At 53.3% G+C, this 14985-nt stretch overlaps 1 protein-coding gene across 5 annotated transcripts in view; it reads left to right on the top strand.

Annotated features, from left to right (window-relative positions):
- Positions 1-14985, top strand: part of DUOX1 (dual oxidase 1) — a 33161-nt gene continuing 18176 nt past the window's right edge. For 2 of the 5 annotated variants that reach the window (XM_064570522.1, XM_064570519.1), the window contains exons 1-19: positions 1-144; positions 571-625; positions 1995-2221; positions 2485-2593; positions 4617-4700; positions 4890-5054; positions 6316-6503; positions 6656-6857; positions 6985-7151; positions 7559-7619; positions 7736-7832; positions 9167-9257; positions 10252-10354; positions 10608-10780; positions 11926-12101; positions 12313-12431; positions 13036-13173; positions 13837-13950; positions 14691-14890. In XM_064570522.1, the coding sequence (XP_064426592.1) occupies positions 2536-2593; positions 4617-4700; positions 4890-5054; positions 6316-6503; positions 6656-6857; positions 6985-7151; positions 7559-7619; positions 7736-7832; positions 9167-9257; positions 10252-10354; positions 10608-10780; positions 11926-12101; positions 12313-12431; positions 13036-13173; positions 13837-13950; positions 14691-14890 (2136 nt within the window). In that variant the 5' untranslated portion in view covers positions 1-144; positions 571-625; positions 1995-2221; positions 2485-2535. The remainder of the gene's footprint in view (positions 145-570; positions 626-1994; positions 2222-2484; positions 2594-4616; positions 4701-4889; positions 5055-6315; positions 6504-6655; positions 6858-6984; positions 7152-7558; positions 7620-7735; positions 7833-9166; positions 9258-10251; positions 10355-10607; positions 10781-11925; positions 12102-12312; positions 12432-13035; positions 13174-13836; positions 13951-14690; positions 14891-14985) is intronic. The other 3 variants (XM_064570520.1, XM_064570523.1, XM_064570521.1) reach the window with 3 other exon arrangements.

Below are 14985 nucleotides of genomic sequence, written 5' to 3'. Positions count from 1 at the left end.
CGTGCCGTCTCTTCTTCACCGCCGGCCCCGCCCGCCCCGCGCACCGCCGCGGAGGAAGCCGGCCGGGAGCGGGCGTCGCGGCCCCGCTGCGAGCCAGGAGGGAGGCAATCCGCGCTCCGGGGTCGAGGGACGCCACGGCCACAGGTCAGACCCAGAAGGGCTTCTCCGGCCCGCGGGCCTAGGCGCTCCGGGGGAGGGAGGGAGCTCCACTCGCGTGGCTTCGGCCGAGTGTGCCCCAGCTCGGCCACGCTTTCTGAGGGAAGAGGAATTCTAGCCCTGGCCCCACTGCGCCTCCGTTATTAGCCTGACCCTAAAATGGAGCCGGTTCAGGCCTATTCCTCCCCCACCCCACCACCAAAGTTTTAGGTTCTTGGAGAACTGGGAGTGTTGGGTGGCCTAGTTTGCTTGGGCCTAAAGGATCCTAAAGGATCTCTCTGGAGTTCTTCCTGACACAAGCACATGATGCCCGGGAGGGAACTTTGGGCTTTTAGAGTCCAGGCTGCCCCTCAACCTTCCCTTGGGATCAGGTTGGAATCGCTATGGCCTTGGCTTATATTTCCCCCACCCCAGGGTCACCACTGTAGGACTTCAGGCTGGAAAAGTAGCCATGTGGGACAAGAACAAGGTAGGCCTGTGTTCTCTCCCTGGTTCTGCCACTGCCTGGGGCTTCACTGCCCTGTCATAAGGTTATGCCTTCCAACAAACTGAGGGTTGCTGGAGTGGGGGGTGGGGTGGGAGGGATGGGGTGACTGGGTGATAGACACTGGGGAGGGTATGTGCTCTGGTAAGTGCTGTGAATTGTGCAAGACTGTTGAATCTCAGATCTGTACCTTTGAAACAAACAATGCAATATATGTTAAGAAAAAAAAAGAAGAAGAAGAAGAAGAAGGTAGCGGGAGGGGAAGAATGAAGCGGGGGAAATCGGAGGGGTAGACGAACCATGAGAGACGATGGACTCTGAAAAACAAACTGAGGGTTCTAGAGGGGAGGGGGGTGGGAGGATGGGTTAGCCTGGTGGTGGGTATTGAGGAGGGCACATTCTGCATGGAGCACTGGGTGTTATGCACAAACAATGAATCATGGAACACTTCATCTAAAACTAATGATGTAACGTATGGGGATTAACATAAGAATAAAAAAAAAAGGTTATGCCTTCCACTCAAGGCTGTTAGAAAGTTACTGAATCAATGTTGTATAAATCACTGTGGCTACCCACCCGAAAGGAGTGGTTATTAAGCATACCCAATTCCTCTTCAGGTTTATCTGCACAGCCTGGCCTGAAAGCTCACTACATGCTTTTTGTGGGCTGAGTGGTCTCTGGGGCCCAGGATCCTGAAGACACAGTGGTAGGGGGGAAGGGGCAGGGCATCCTAGATCAGGGAAGGACCACTGTGGCCACTTCAGCACATCCATCCTTATGGCTTCAACCATTCAGGACCCTGCTCTTCACACACTATCAAAGGTCACCATCTGGACAGTCTCTGGGATGGAGTGGATAGAGTGGCTGAGCTTTTGAGTTATGACAGGGCCTAAGGTTTTTCACTTGTTTAATGGGAGATAGCAAGTTGGGATGAGATCACCCTCTGGGGCTCCTCCTCTGGGACTAGACAACCTATTCAGGAGTCCTGAGGGTTTGGTTTGAGATAAGGCTTTCTCTGAGTTCCCACTTTCTTCCACTAGATAGTTCCCCAGCCTCACCCCCACCCCCACCCCCCAGTTTCTATGCTGCCTTTAGAAAATCTTTACTGGCCTGAGGCACTCCCTGTGCTGGTCAGGAGTCCCAGCCTGAGTCCCCTGCTGCCTCTGTTTCCCTGTTGTCCCTGGGTGATTTGTTAGCCTGGGGAGAGAGAGCAGAAAGTTGGGACCAAGCATAGGAGTGCCTGGCGCTGCATTCTTTGATTCCACTGAGAGGAGCCATGCTCCAGCCACGCTCTCTACATCACATTTACATAACACCTGTCACCTTTCTTGTTTGAATTCAACCTCATTCTCAGGTTTGATGTTTGATTCCGGCAACCATGCTAGGAGATAGACAGTTCAGGCATGTTTACTCCCATTGCTGGAAGAGGTAACCAAGGTCCAGATCAGATAAGTGACCTGCCTAAGACCACACTCGTGGACTAGCAGCAGCTCAGTGTCCTGGCCCCCAAGCAAGGCTCTGTCCAAGGAACATACACTGGAAAGCTGGACCAAAGCAACGTTTTTCGGTTAATCTAAGAAGGTAAGTCCAGGAAGTCAGAGATTTCTGTCTGCTTTGTTCATCACTTAATCTCCACTTCCTAGGTCAGTGCCTGATACATAGTGGGTGCTTGTCAAGTGTTTGTTGAATGAATGAAAGATTCTTGGGAGACAGTGTGTCTCCTGCTCTCTGCTCCTCACTGTGGTGTTGGCCCAGGCCACACCTAGATTCACAGGGGCCTGCAGAGGCCCTGGCCTGACTCTTCTGAATTGCTGGGACTCATTCTTCCTGTCCTCTTTTTCTAGGGTCTCCATTTTGGGGTGTTCTAATACCTAAGCCCTATTATCATATTCATCATGGGCTTCTGCCTGGCTCTGGCATGGACACTCCTGGTTGGGTCATGGACATCCATGGGTAAGTATAGATTAAAGAAGTATAGCTAGGAACAGAGGAATCCTGCTGTGTCAGCATTTCCTATTTCATTCCTCAGTCTGGAGGCCCTTTCTCTCTCCCCTGTCTTCTCTCTTTCTTCATAATGTAAGGACCCCTGATCCCAAGTGGGAAAAGACTGATGAGGCATACAAGATAATAATGGATCTTGTGGTCAGACTAGACCCAAAGCTGAAGGGAAGTCACCAGTGTTTTAAAACAATATGGGGGAAAAAAAAAAAAACCAACACAACCAACCACCACCACTAATATGGTCGGTCCATTCGATTTCGTCTTGTTTCTGTCAGCTTTGGACAGTCTCTTACTAGAATCTGAGGCCATTCTCTGAAGTCTGGGTCTCTGAGAAGGGAGGTAGGTTTAAGGTGCTACAAGTTAGGTTAAAAAGAGCCAGTTCCTGGGGCACCTGGGTGGCTCAGTTGGTTAAGTGTCTGCCTTTGGCTTGGGTCATGATCCCGGGGTCCTGGGATAGAGCCCCGCTGTTCAGCAGGGAGTCTGCTTCTCCCTCTCCCTCTGCTGCTTCTCCTGCTCGTGCTCTCTCTCTCAAATAAATAAATAATTTTTTTTTTTTAAATAGCCAGTTCCTTATCATCAAGGGTTGGAGGATACAGGAAAGGGAAGCAGAGAAAACCTTTGGAATGATCTATTCTGACTGGGCAATAGATCCCTGCAGCTTCTCCCAGGACAGAGCTGTTCCCATTCCCATTCCTTCCAGCTCTCTCTTTGCCTTGACCTTGGATTTTCCTTTTCTAGTAGGCTCTTGCCACTTATTCCCAGAAGGCATTCTCCCTTATGCTCCCTCCCAAAGGCCCTCCTCCACCTTGTTCTGCCACCAGTTCATCTTATTTTAGAGATCACATGTATATAGCTGTACTAGTTCCTGCCCCAAGTCCTGGATCCTTAGTTGAGTTCTTTGCTCAAACATCAGGGCCTGAGTCACTTTCCTTCTCTGACCTGCTGGTGAGTGAGTGTGCACACATGGGTGTGCACATGCACATGGAAGTGTGGGGCAGGAGGGGAGCTCTGAGATCTTGTTCTCAGTCTGAGTGGAAAGACAATCAGGAATGGGTCTCTCGCTGGCTGATGAGGGTCCTTTTCTTTGTTCTGTTCTATGAAGTGAGCAGAGAGGGAGCTTTAGCCCTGTTACCTTCTAGTTTGGGGAAAGGAATCTAACTGGTCATCTGATCTACTGACCAGAAGGACCCCCATTCCACCTCTGATTCCGGACCCTTCCCTCTGCCCTCACTGCCTGAGTTCTTCCCTCAACAACTGAGTGCTCCCTCCCAGATCCTAGTTTTTGGAAAGTATAATAGGGTCAATAAGAGGAATTACATGAGGAACCTGATGCCTCAAAAGAGGAGGCGGCAAGGTTATCCCATGACCAGGCAGTCCCTGATCTGATCCCCACCCCAGAAACTGGAAAAGAGACCAGAGTAGCAACAGGCCCCAGAGCCACAGCCCCAGGGCCCACACACTTGCCCTGGGGGCTCTGCTCAGCAGGAGAGGGCCAAGCCCCTCTTCCACACTTCCCCTACCCAGGGAGTGGTCACAGAATGACCTCTCCTTCCCTGGTTGGCGTTTGGGGTGCGGCTGGCTCTTACTCCCTATGGTATCTTAGGGCTGGGAATGGTTTCTGTCCTGCCTTGTCACCCCAGGGAACTGAGGTATGAGGGCAGTAGAAGGCTCCTGCATGCCCTTCCACATCGCCACTGTTCTCCAGCTTCATCTTGTTCTCTGAGGTTACTTGTCAGCACACACCACCCCTGGCTACACTGCTTCAGTGCTCGGTGCCATGTTTCCCCCCTGAGCTTGAGTTTGGATACCACTTTGTCCTCGGTTCTCTCCCTCTGTCCCCTACCTTCCACACTGTGCTGGGTGTCCACCTTCTGCTGCTCCCCTTACCAGGCTCCCAAGAGCCATATCCTTCAGGCTTGCCTGTCCTCTCATGCCCGGACTTGCCCAGCTACCCCTTCCTTCTGTTCTCACACAGGAGCTCAGAACCCCATTTCCTGGGAGGTGCAGCGATTTGATGGGTGGTACAACAACCTCATGGAGCACAGATGGGGCAGCAAAGGTAGGTGAAGGCTAAATAGAGACAGCCCCAGGGGCAGGGGTGCCCGAAGGGGCAAGGCCTGGCAGGTACCAGCAAAGGCTCATCCATTCTTAAGGTTTTAGGATCTGTGGTATGGAGGGAAGCCTGGGAGAGAGGAGGTAAGGGAGCCCCACTGAGGATTTATCTTTGTCCCTACCCCTCCTACCCCAGGCTCTCGGCTGCAGCGCCTGGTCCCAGCCAGCTATGCAGATGGTGTGTACCAGCCCTTGAGAGAACCCCACCTGCCCAACCCCAGAAACCTTAGCAACACTGCCATGAGGGGCCCTGCAGGGCAGGCCTCCCTGCGAAACCGAACGGTGCTGGGAATCTTCTTTGGTGAGGCCCTCAACCTCTGGGGGAGGGAGGCCAGTAGGGTCAGCTGGACACCTCTATGTCTGAGGGGGGGAGTCAGGGAGTGAGGGAGAGAAGTGATGGAGGATCTTAGAGATGCAGGTGAGAGATGGAGGGGGAGGCAATGGGATGGGGTATTCTTACCCAAAACTGGATTTGCCTCTCAGTGGATATTGAGTCAAAAGACAAAACCAAGACAAGAATAGGAAGAGTTTTATTTAGAACAAGTAAAGGAAAACATGGAGAATATTTCCTAAAGCAGTGTCTTCCCAAATAATAAAACTGGGGAAGTTTTAAGGTAAGGGTACATATGCATTCATGAAGGCACTTGTCCAATGGGGAATAAGCCTAGAATTTAGGCAAAAGTCATCTCGGAGTGACAGAGTCCAGGTCTTAATTGATGGAAGTCACAAGGGCCAGCAAGGGTTGGCATCAATTGTCTGCCTTTTAATTGCTCTAATATCTGAGTGCTCAAAGGGGTTTAAATCCTGCAAAGATAACTCAAGAATGTGCTTTGTGCAAGTAGGCATAAATCATAAGATGTCTGGGGCCTAAAATGACTTTTCTTAAGTCAAGAAAGCTATGTCTTGTATTTCTTTTTCTGGGGAAGAAAAAGTAGAGGGAGAAAAGTCTGGTTGGGGGAGGCATAATTTTGCCCCACATTGAGCTGTTGATGAAGGTAGAGACAGGAGCATGACAATAATCTCGTAGGGACTTTTGTTCTCACTCTTTGCCCGCTGTGACTCCTAGGACAGTCTTAGGGCAGGATTCTGATTTTGACAAGAGGGCTGGTGGGCATGGTGTCAAAATGGGGGTGCTAGGGTGGGTGGCTGGACCCCAGTGACTGTGGGTTGTTGGCTCCCAGCAGGAATGCCGGGCTCCTGCTGGCCACCCAGGGTGCCTACATTTGAATCCCAGTGTCCAGTGTTGTAGTGAGCCTGGCAGGTTCTCTGGGCAGGCTGCTCCCAGCTGCATGTTAGAGCAGGTGTTCCCAGCCTGACTGCCTAGGCACACTCACCCGGCACCTCCCAGTTACCAAGGAGAAGACCAAACTGACAATGAAAACAGTATGGACCAGGGTGTAACAAAGGATTGGGAAGGGTGGGGGAGGTCAAGGCTTGGACTTGCCAAAAATGGCTGAGGAGTCTTTTGAAGCTTCAAGGGTAGTCGGGGAGGGCTAGATACCTGATGCAGAAGGGAGAATGGTCCTTAGCTGGTCCTTGCACGCCCTCCCCATTGCGGACAGGCTACCACGTGCTCTCGGACCTGGTGAGCGTGGAGACCCCCGGCTGCCCAGCCGAGTTCCTCAACATCCACATCCCGCCCGGGGACCCGGTGTTCGACCCCGACCGGCGCGGGGACGTGGTCCTCCCGTTCCAGAGGAGCCGCTGGGACCCCGAGACCGGACAGAGCCCCAGTAATCCCCGGGACCTGGTGAGACGAGGCGGGCGGGGTCCCGGGTTCGCGGCCAGGCCAGGGCAGGGCGGGGCAGGGAGAGAGGCTCCCACCCCCTGGCGCACCGACACCCGCCTCCGCTGCCCGACCCCCGGCTCACCCCCGGCTCACCCTCGCGGTGCCCCCCGCAGACCAACGAGGCGACGGGCTGGCTGGACGGCAGCGCCATCTATGGCTCCTCGCACTCGTGGAGCGACGCGCTGCGGAGCTTCTCCGGGGGGCAGCTGGCGTCGGGGCCCGACCCCGCCTTCCCCCGGAACGCGCAAAGCCCCCTGCTCATGTGGACGGCGCCCGACCCCGCCACCGGACAGCGCGGGCCCGGGGGGCTGTACGGTGAGGCCGCGGGGCGGGCTGCGGCGGCCGGGGCGCGGGGCGCGGGGCGGGGCGCGGGCTGCGGGCGGCAAAGCTGGTGGTCACACCGCCGCTCCTCTCCTGCCCTGCGGCCCCGCGTCGCGTGCAGCCTTCGGGGCGGAGCGAGGGAACCGCGACCCGTTCCTGCAGGCGCTGGGCCTGCTGTGGTTCCGCTACCACAACCTGTGCGCGCAGCGGCTGGCCCGCGAGCACCCGCAGTGGGGGGACGAGGAGCTGTTCCAGCACGCGCGCAAGAGGGTCATCGCCACCTACCAGGTCAGTCACACGCCCTCTCCCCGCCCCCTCCCCCCGACGGCTGCGCGCGAGACTCTGCTGCCCCGCAGGGCCCTCCATCCTCGCGCCAGCAGCCCCCAGAAGCGCCCTTTTCCGGGAGGACACTGCTCCCCAGAACTGGAGCTAGCGTCTAGGAATGGACCCCGAGGATGAAGAGCAGGCAAAGGAGCGTCACACACGAGACTTGGCTGTGGTTATTAGTTATTAGCCCACGCCCATCCCGTGTTCCTAGTGGGGGACAGGCGTCCGCCCCTGTCCTGTTGGGGTCGCCTCCCTGCTGACTGCCCCTGCCTGGCCCTCACCTCCCACCTAAGCCTTCCTGGGGCTCAGACCCTCCCAGCGTGGCTGCTCCAGCACTTGCCTCCCTTTTGCCCTCTGTTGACCCTCAGAACATCGTTTTGTATGAGTGGCTGCCCAGCTTCCTGCAGAAAACACCCCCGAAGTATGCAGGTAAGGGGATGGGGAGGGAGAATGGGAGAGCTAGCAGGAGTTTTGGGGAGGGGGAGGGAGGGTGGGTGGTTTAAGGGCTCAGTGTTACTATCCTCTCTCTTCTCCCCTTCCCCCAGGATACAGCCCTTTCCTGGACCCCAGCATCTCCCCAGAGTTCCTGGTGGCCTCTGAGCAGTTCTTCTCCACCATGGTGCCTCCTGGGGTCTACATGAGGTGAGGGCAAAGCGAAAACATTTGTGTGTTGGGAGGAATGGGGATGTCATTTGAGAAAAATCTGCCCTCAGGAAAGGATTATCAGTCTGAAGTGTGCTAATTTCCCCAGAGAAGAGTGAATTTGGAGGGGGAAGAACAATTGTTTAAAAAGACATCGTTGTGGTTTTGAAGCACTTTATGTCCATTTTCCTACAGCTGGTGTATATATTAACCCCCCAATTAAACACAGGCTAATTGAGGCTCAGAGGGTGAGTCGCAAAGCCTGCTGGTCTGAATCTTAGGTCTTGACACTACACTGGGGGCATTTTTAACTATAAGCACAGGACCTGGGTCTTGCAAGCCTTTCTAGGGAATTATAATAAAAAAAGCGTGAGAGCTGAAGAGAAATTTTGACTCCAAAATAAGGAAAAGGGAAATTTAAACTAAAAATATACATATTTAATTAAATGTATATGGAACAAAACATGTCAGTTTATTTTTATAATTGCATTATAATTTAAAACAATTTGTAGGTTAGGGGCACCTGGGTGGCTCAGTCGGTTAAGCAGTTGCCCTGGGCTCAGGTCTTGATCCCAGGGTCCTGGGATTGAGCCCCACCTCCGTCAGTCTGGCTTTCTGCTCAGTGGGGAGTCTGCTTCTCCCTCTCCCTTTACCCCTTCCCCCTGCTCATGCGCTTGCACACGCGCGCTCTCTGTCAAATAAATTAATAAGATCTTTAAAAAAAACAATTCATAGGTTAGATTTTCTTACTCTGGAACAATTTTTGGATATGCCTAATCATAGCCAAGAAATCATAGCATTTGACTTATCCATAGACAAGTAATTTCAAGAGAACAATTAAAAATCCTTTTAAAATGTTTTAACATACATATATACACTCTCTCTTTGGGAATCAGGAGAGAAGAGGTGCTCTAAACAGAGCCCCATGCTATTTAGTAATATATACATAGACAGAGAGATGGAGAAAGAGATGGGGGAAGGGAAGCATGTGCATGCTTTGGGCACATTTTTAAATGCTTTTTTTAAAGACTTTATTTATTTATTTGACAGAGAAAGAGACAGGGAGAGAGGGAACAGAAGCAGAGGGAGTGTGAGAGGGAGAAGCAGGCTCCCTGCAGCAGGGAGCCCGATGCAGGGCTTCATCCCAGGACCCTGGGATCATGACCTGAGCTGAAGGCAGACACTTAACGACTGAGCCACCCAGGCGCCCCATGTTTTTAAATGTTTACACTGACCTGGGCCTCTGGCTATGTACAGTCTTGGAGATCAGAGCTGATGCCTGACTTTAGGACCCCATGGCCTCAGTCATCATTCTCCTGCTCCTTGCATTTCAGAAATGCCAGTTGTCACTTCCAGGAGGTCATCAATAGGAACTCAAGTACCTCCAGGGCTCTCCGGGTCTGCAATAGCTACTGGAGCCGAAAGGTCAGGGCTGGGGGCACATATGTGGGTGGGTGTATGTGTGTAGTGTGTGTGTATGTGTGTGTGTGTGTGTGTGTGTGTGTGTGTGTGAGGTATATGATGAAGGGGGACGGTAGGGCCTAGGCAGCCAGCTGTACATGCTCGAAAGTCCATCCTCGACCTCCACCTCCAGGCTGTGTGAGGGACAGCGAGGCCTATGCAGGTGTAGCTCTACATTCATTCCTTCCTTGTAGGTTTTTCTTCTCCCTTGACAGTTCTGAGTCCCCCATAGGCCTGGAGTACCCCAGCCATCCCACCCCCCCCAAGGAAATGTCCCAATTAGACATACCGAAGGCAATGTGTGAATGTGTATGTTGAGGGGGGAACAAGAAGGAAGGAAGAGTTCTGAGATTATCAGGGATAATCTGTCCCATCCAAACCAGGCCAGTGTGGGTAAAGAGCATTGATGAATAATTTAAAGCAAAATCTGATACTTTGTGTAGAGTGTTCACGAGAGAAGAGAGGTAGAAGGAAAAGGGAGAAGAGGAAAGCACAGAATCAGAGTGATAAAGCTGAATTGAGGACGACCTCAGTATCCTCCTAATTGTTTTAATTTAATTTAACTTAATTTAATTTTATCCCTAATGCCCTTTCTATTAAGGAAAAGGCACTGAGTTCAGAAAGGTCCTGTGATTTGCCATGGTCACACAGCTGCTCACTAACAGAGCAAGGACCAAGACCTAGAGGTTCTAGTGTCTTTGTTGATCATACTGTCAAGTCTCCTAAAATAGAAGTAAAGTTTTAGATCCCTTGTGTTTGTGGGGACCTGTCTCCCAGCAGCATGAGCTTTGGATGGGGACATCACTCACCCTGAGTGGAGAATCAACCTATGGAAGAGGAATGGCCTGCTGGTTTCAGAGCAAACATCAGCACTGGGTGGGCCCAGGACATGGACTGTGGTGTGGGGAGAGCCTGGCTGCTCCACCTCCAGCCCCATCTTCTCTCCCCATTCCCAAAGCATCCAAACCTACGGAGAGCTGAAGATGTGGATGCGCTACTGCTGGGCATGGCCTCCCAGATCGCTGAGCGAGAGGACCATGTCGTGGTTGAGGATGTGCTAGGTGAGGCTGAGGCTGTCCCTGAAGGCTGTGCCCTGCTAGCCCCTGGGTGGGGATTCTGCTGGAGCTCCAGTGTCAGGCCAGGAGGAGTGTCTGCACCTGGGAGCCTGTACTCCTTCACTGCTGAGAGGTGTGGTGACCATGGTTCCCTCTGTGTGATTCTGGTCCCCCCTGGGGCTGGTTGGAGCCTGCGTCTGGGCTAGTGGAGCTGTGGTGGCCCTGAGCTCCCTCAGACTCTCTGCTATTTCATCCCCAGATTTCTGGCCTGGGCCCCTGAAGTTCTCTCGTACAGACCACCTGGCTGGCTGCCTGCAAAGGGGCCGGGATCTGGGCTTGCCCTCTTATACCAAGGCCAGGGCAGCACTGGGTCTTCCTCCTATTACCAGATGGCAGGACATCAACCCTGCACTCTCCCAGAGCAACCATACCGTAAGGAGGGGTTGGGACACGGAGGGCAGGGTGGGAGGGCCAAGGCACATTGGCCCAAGACATGGAAGGGAGGCAGTGAGACACAAACACTAGAGACAAGTCGCTGGGAGAAGGATGGGACTCACCCAGGTGGCTTTTCCCAGTATCGTATACCAGGATGGAAGTTTCCAGACCAGTAGGATTTGGCAGTATATCTTGTGACTCTGCAGATCTAGCAAATGTTTGTTGAGCATCTCTTGCATGCTAGGCACTTAATAGGCATTATCTCATTTGCTTTCCCAACAACCACCTGAGCAGGTGTAGAGGGTCCTCAACCCAGGAACAAGCTATACTTTTTTATACACCGATACTCAAGCTGCCCTTGGGGAGTTAACTGTCACACCCTGAGCTATCACCTGGGCAAGTGACATTGCCTGCCAGCCAACAGACCAGTTTTGGTGGCCTTAGCATCTTGGCATAGTGGCGTTTCTGCAATTGCATGCTTGTTTTATTGCTTTCGTCCTTACTATTCTATAAGATTGTTGGAAAGTGGAGAATTGAAAGGCTGATGAAGAAGCAATACGCACATGGGGTTTGTAAGCTTTATAAAATCAATATAAAGATAGGAATCACCAGGCATACTGAAAGTAGCAAATCTTTAGCTTACCTGGGCCTCACTGGAATTAAGCTGGGCAAATGTTTGTTTACATTGCAGAGAAAAGAACTAAAGTAAAGGTCAGGTAGAAAATGCTGCTCATATAATATTGAAGTCTGTCTCCAAAAAGCAATGTATATGCAGGGATTTGATTTTTAAAAACTTTTTTAGCTCTAAGAATAGAAACCTTTTCTAATACATCATTCTACCTTTCCAACTTTTGTACTGGTTTTGACCCTCAACTTTCATACTGTTTTGAGCACAAGCCACATAGGGAATTGGCTGCCCGTTTTGTTCCAACTTTCTAAAATAGGCAGCTGAATCTGTGAGCGAGTTCCCATAAATGAGTTAACTTGTGTAAAGCACTCGGAGCGGTGCCTGGGGCATAATAAGTGATGATTGTCACTGTCATTTATCATTATCATCCTGGGGGCTGATCCCTGCATACTACCTCTTTGCCCCAGGGTGGGTGCCAGGTCCTTGCACTCACTCGTGTCCCTTCTTGGCCCAGGTACTGGAGGCCACAGCTGCCCTGTACAACCAGGACCTGTCCCGGCTGGAGCTGCTCCCCGGGGGGCTCCTGGAGAGCCATGGGGACCCCGGGCCCCTCTTCAGCACCATCGTCCTTGAACAGTTTGTGAGGCTGCGGGATGGCGACCGCTACTGGTTTGAGAACACCAGGAATGGGTAAGGCCTGCCTGGGTCCCTTCCTCAGACTTCACCTTGGCCTGGGCCCCAGGCCCTCTGCAGGTGCTGTCAGCAGCCCCATGGGCCCTTGATTCCCAGCTGGCCTCCCACGCTCCTCGGCCCCTCTGGGTTTCTTTCCTCATCTGGGTCCCTGGGCCAGAGCAGGCATCTCTCTCCCAATGCAGCAGCTCCCCACCTCTCCCACCCCCAGGCTGTTCTCTGAGGAAGAAATTGCAGAGATCAGAAACACTTCCCTACGGGATGTTCTAGTGGCTGTCACCAACACAAACCCCAGTGCCCTGCAGCCCAGTGTCTTCTTCTGGCATATGGGTGAGTGGCCAGGGGGTGCTTGGAGGGGCCTGGGGTCTGGTGTCTCATCCCTCCTCATCCGTGGGCCTGGTTCAGGTGTGGTTGGGCAGTAGACTCCAAGGAGGCAGTGAGCCATGTTTCTGCCCTTGAGAACTTTGGTTCTGGGCACGAAGGTGGCCACATGTGGCTGTGTAGGTCCCCTTCTGCACAACTCCAGAGGGTACCCAAGTGGGGACAAGACTGAGACTCAGAGAGACCTAGGGAGGAAGGCTCCCATCAGCTGGGTTGAGCCTGGGGTGGGTGTGATATCAGGAAGGCCCAGTGCAGTGAGGATATCCTAATCCCACAGCAGTGACAAGGGAAGGGCTGTGTGTGTGCGTGTGTACATATGTGCATGTGAGGGAGAGAGAAGGCTGAGGTTCATTTTTGACCCCACTTGTTACCCCACTAGGCAAACACCACATTCTTGGTATACTGACAGGGGTAAGCAGCTCTCACCCCTCTGCTACCCAGAGGGCCCCCCCCGCCACTCTACCCTTTCTGCCACTCTAACCTCCTCGGTGATTCTGTGCCAGAGTCTCTGGCCCAGCACGCCCCAGGACTCTAGCTTCCTCTGTCTCCCCAGGAGACCCCTGCCCGCAGCCAAGACAACTCAGCACTGAGGGCCTGCCAGCCTGTGGTCCCTCCATCATGCGGGACTATTTTGAAGGCAGTGGATTTGGCTTTGGGGTCACGATCGGGACTCTCTGCTGCTTCCCCCTGGGTAAAAGTGATGGGCAGGGTGGTGTTGGGTGAAATGCATAAGCTAAGGGGTGGCAGTGGGGTGGTTTCATCTCTAACAACTGTCCATGAGGAGTACTGTTTCTTTGGGCACATGACGAAAACATCAGAGCAGGAGGGGACATGAGAAGTGTCTGACCTGCAGATAAGTCAGCTCCAGGGAAATTTGCCTTCCTGTTCTCCTGGGGTCCCTCCAGGGCCTAGGTTGGTCAGGAGCCACAAGGAATCTGTATTTCACAGTTATTTGCAGGAGCCTGGGCCTGGGAAACTGTCCGAGGCAAACCCTGCTGGAGAACCAGTTGAGAACTAGCTGGGGCAAAGGCTTGAGACTTAGAGTTCGGCATGGCTGTGTGTGAGTCCGCCAGCTGTGTAGCAGAGTGGGTCCAGCTCTGGCACAAGGACTCTGGCCTTAGTCTCTGGCTAGGAAGGGACCTGAGTGGTGGAAGCAGCAGAGGCTGTGTTGGCATCTTACCCAAAGCTCCTTCCCCACCCCTACCCCACTCCCCACCAGGGAGCTTCACAGTTTGAGACAATTGAATGAGCCGACCTAGGAGGTGGGGAGAGCAGCGGGTCTTGCCAAGGAAAGGGGCCACTGATCTCAGACTCCTACCTTCCTCTGAGCATCCTCCTGCCTCTGCCCTCTCAGTGAGCCTGCTTAGTGCCTGGATTGTTGCCCGGCTCCGAAGGAGAAATTTCAAGAGGCTCCAGGGCCAGGACCGCCAGAGCATCATGTCTGAGAAACTCGTGGGGGGCATGGAAGGTAGGCCTGGAGCTGGCCAGGGTGCTGTGGGGGAGGACATAACTCAGGGCTGCAGACTGCTCCCACCTCAGCAGCCTAAGGAAAAGGCCTCCCTTTTCTAGGCCTCCAAGCAGGTCAGGGCAGGTGGGAAAAGCCATGGAGGCGTCAGGTGGAAACTGGACCTGGAGTCCTCCACCCTCCATAGATCCTCCCTGTGGTCCCACATAAAGGGGATGTGATAGACTCAGGGCGGGGAGTCACAGGGCCTTGACTACATTTCATAGGCTTACCATGACTCTCTAGAATCCTCGGCAACAGATGCTTTGCGGCATCTTACACTGGAATTTCAGGCAACAGAGAAGTAATTAATGAAGGTCCAGAGTCACACTGATGGAGGATTGGAATCTTGATTCCACCACTTGAGCTTTTGGGCCTTAGGAAGATTTTTTTAATTTCTCTAAACCCATTTTTTTTTTTTATCTGTAAAGCAGGAATAGTAATAGCACTTACCTCATGAAAGTTTATGAAGATTATATTAACCAGTTCATGCCAAGTACTTGGTACAGTACTGGGCACACAGTAAACACTCAGGAAATGGTAGTTATTCTTCACGTGGGCTAGAGGCACAGCAGGACTGTTGGGGAGGGGATGGCCCTCAGTACTCAAGAAGGGGCCAGGAACTATGGAGGCCCTGACCTAACTCCAGCCCTGGGCCAGCCTCCTTTGTCCTGGCCCCAGCTGACCCAGCCCTGTCTCTCCAGCATTGGAATGGCAGGGCCACAGGGAGCCCTCCCGGCCTGTGCTGGTGCACCTGCAGCCTGGGCAGATCTGCGTGGTGGACGGCAGGCTCTCTGTGCTCCGCACCATCCAGCTGCAGCCCCCGCAGCAGGTCAACCTCATCCTGTCCGGCAACCGCGGACGCCGCGCCCTCCTGCTCAAGATCCCCAAGGAGTATGACCTGGTATGGCCCAGCTGGTCCTATTCCTGGTCCATAGCCAGGGAGGCAGCCGGATGGAGGGGAAGGAGCACTGAATCAGGCAGGGTTTCTGGCTTCTA

Source organism: Mirounga angustirostris, unplaced genomic scaffold (assembly GCF_029215605.1).
Source record: "Mirounga angustirostris isolate CCGP_5_RB_7025 unplaced genomic scaffold, mMirAng1.0.hap1 SCAF_9, whole genome shotgun sequence".
In the NCBI taxonomy this organism is placed as follows: domain Eukaryota; kingdom Metazoa; phylum Chordata; class Mammalia; order Carnivora; family Phocidae; genus Mirounga; species Mirounga angustirostris.
The sequence above is the reverse complement of the archived record's forward strand: the minus strand, read 5'-3'. Positions and strand labels throughout refer to the sequence as shown.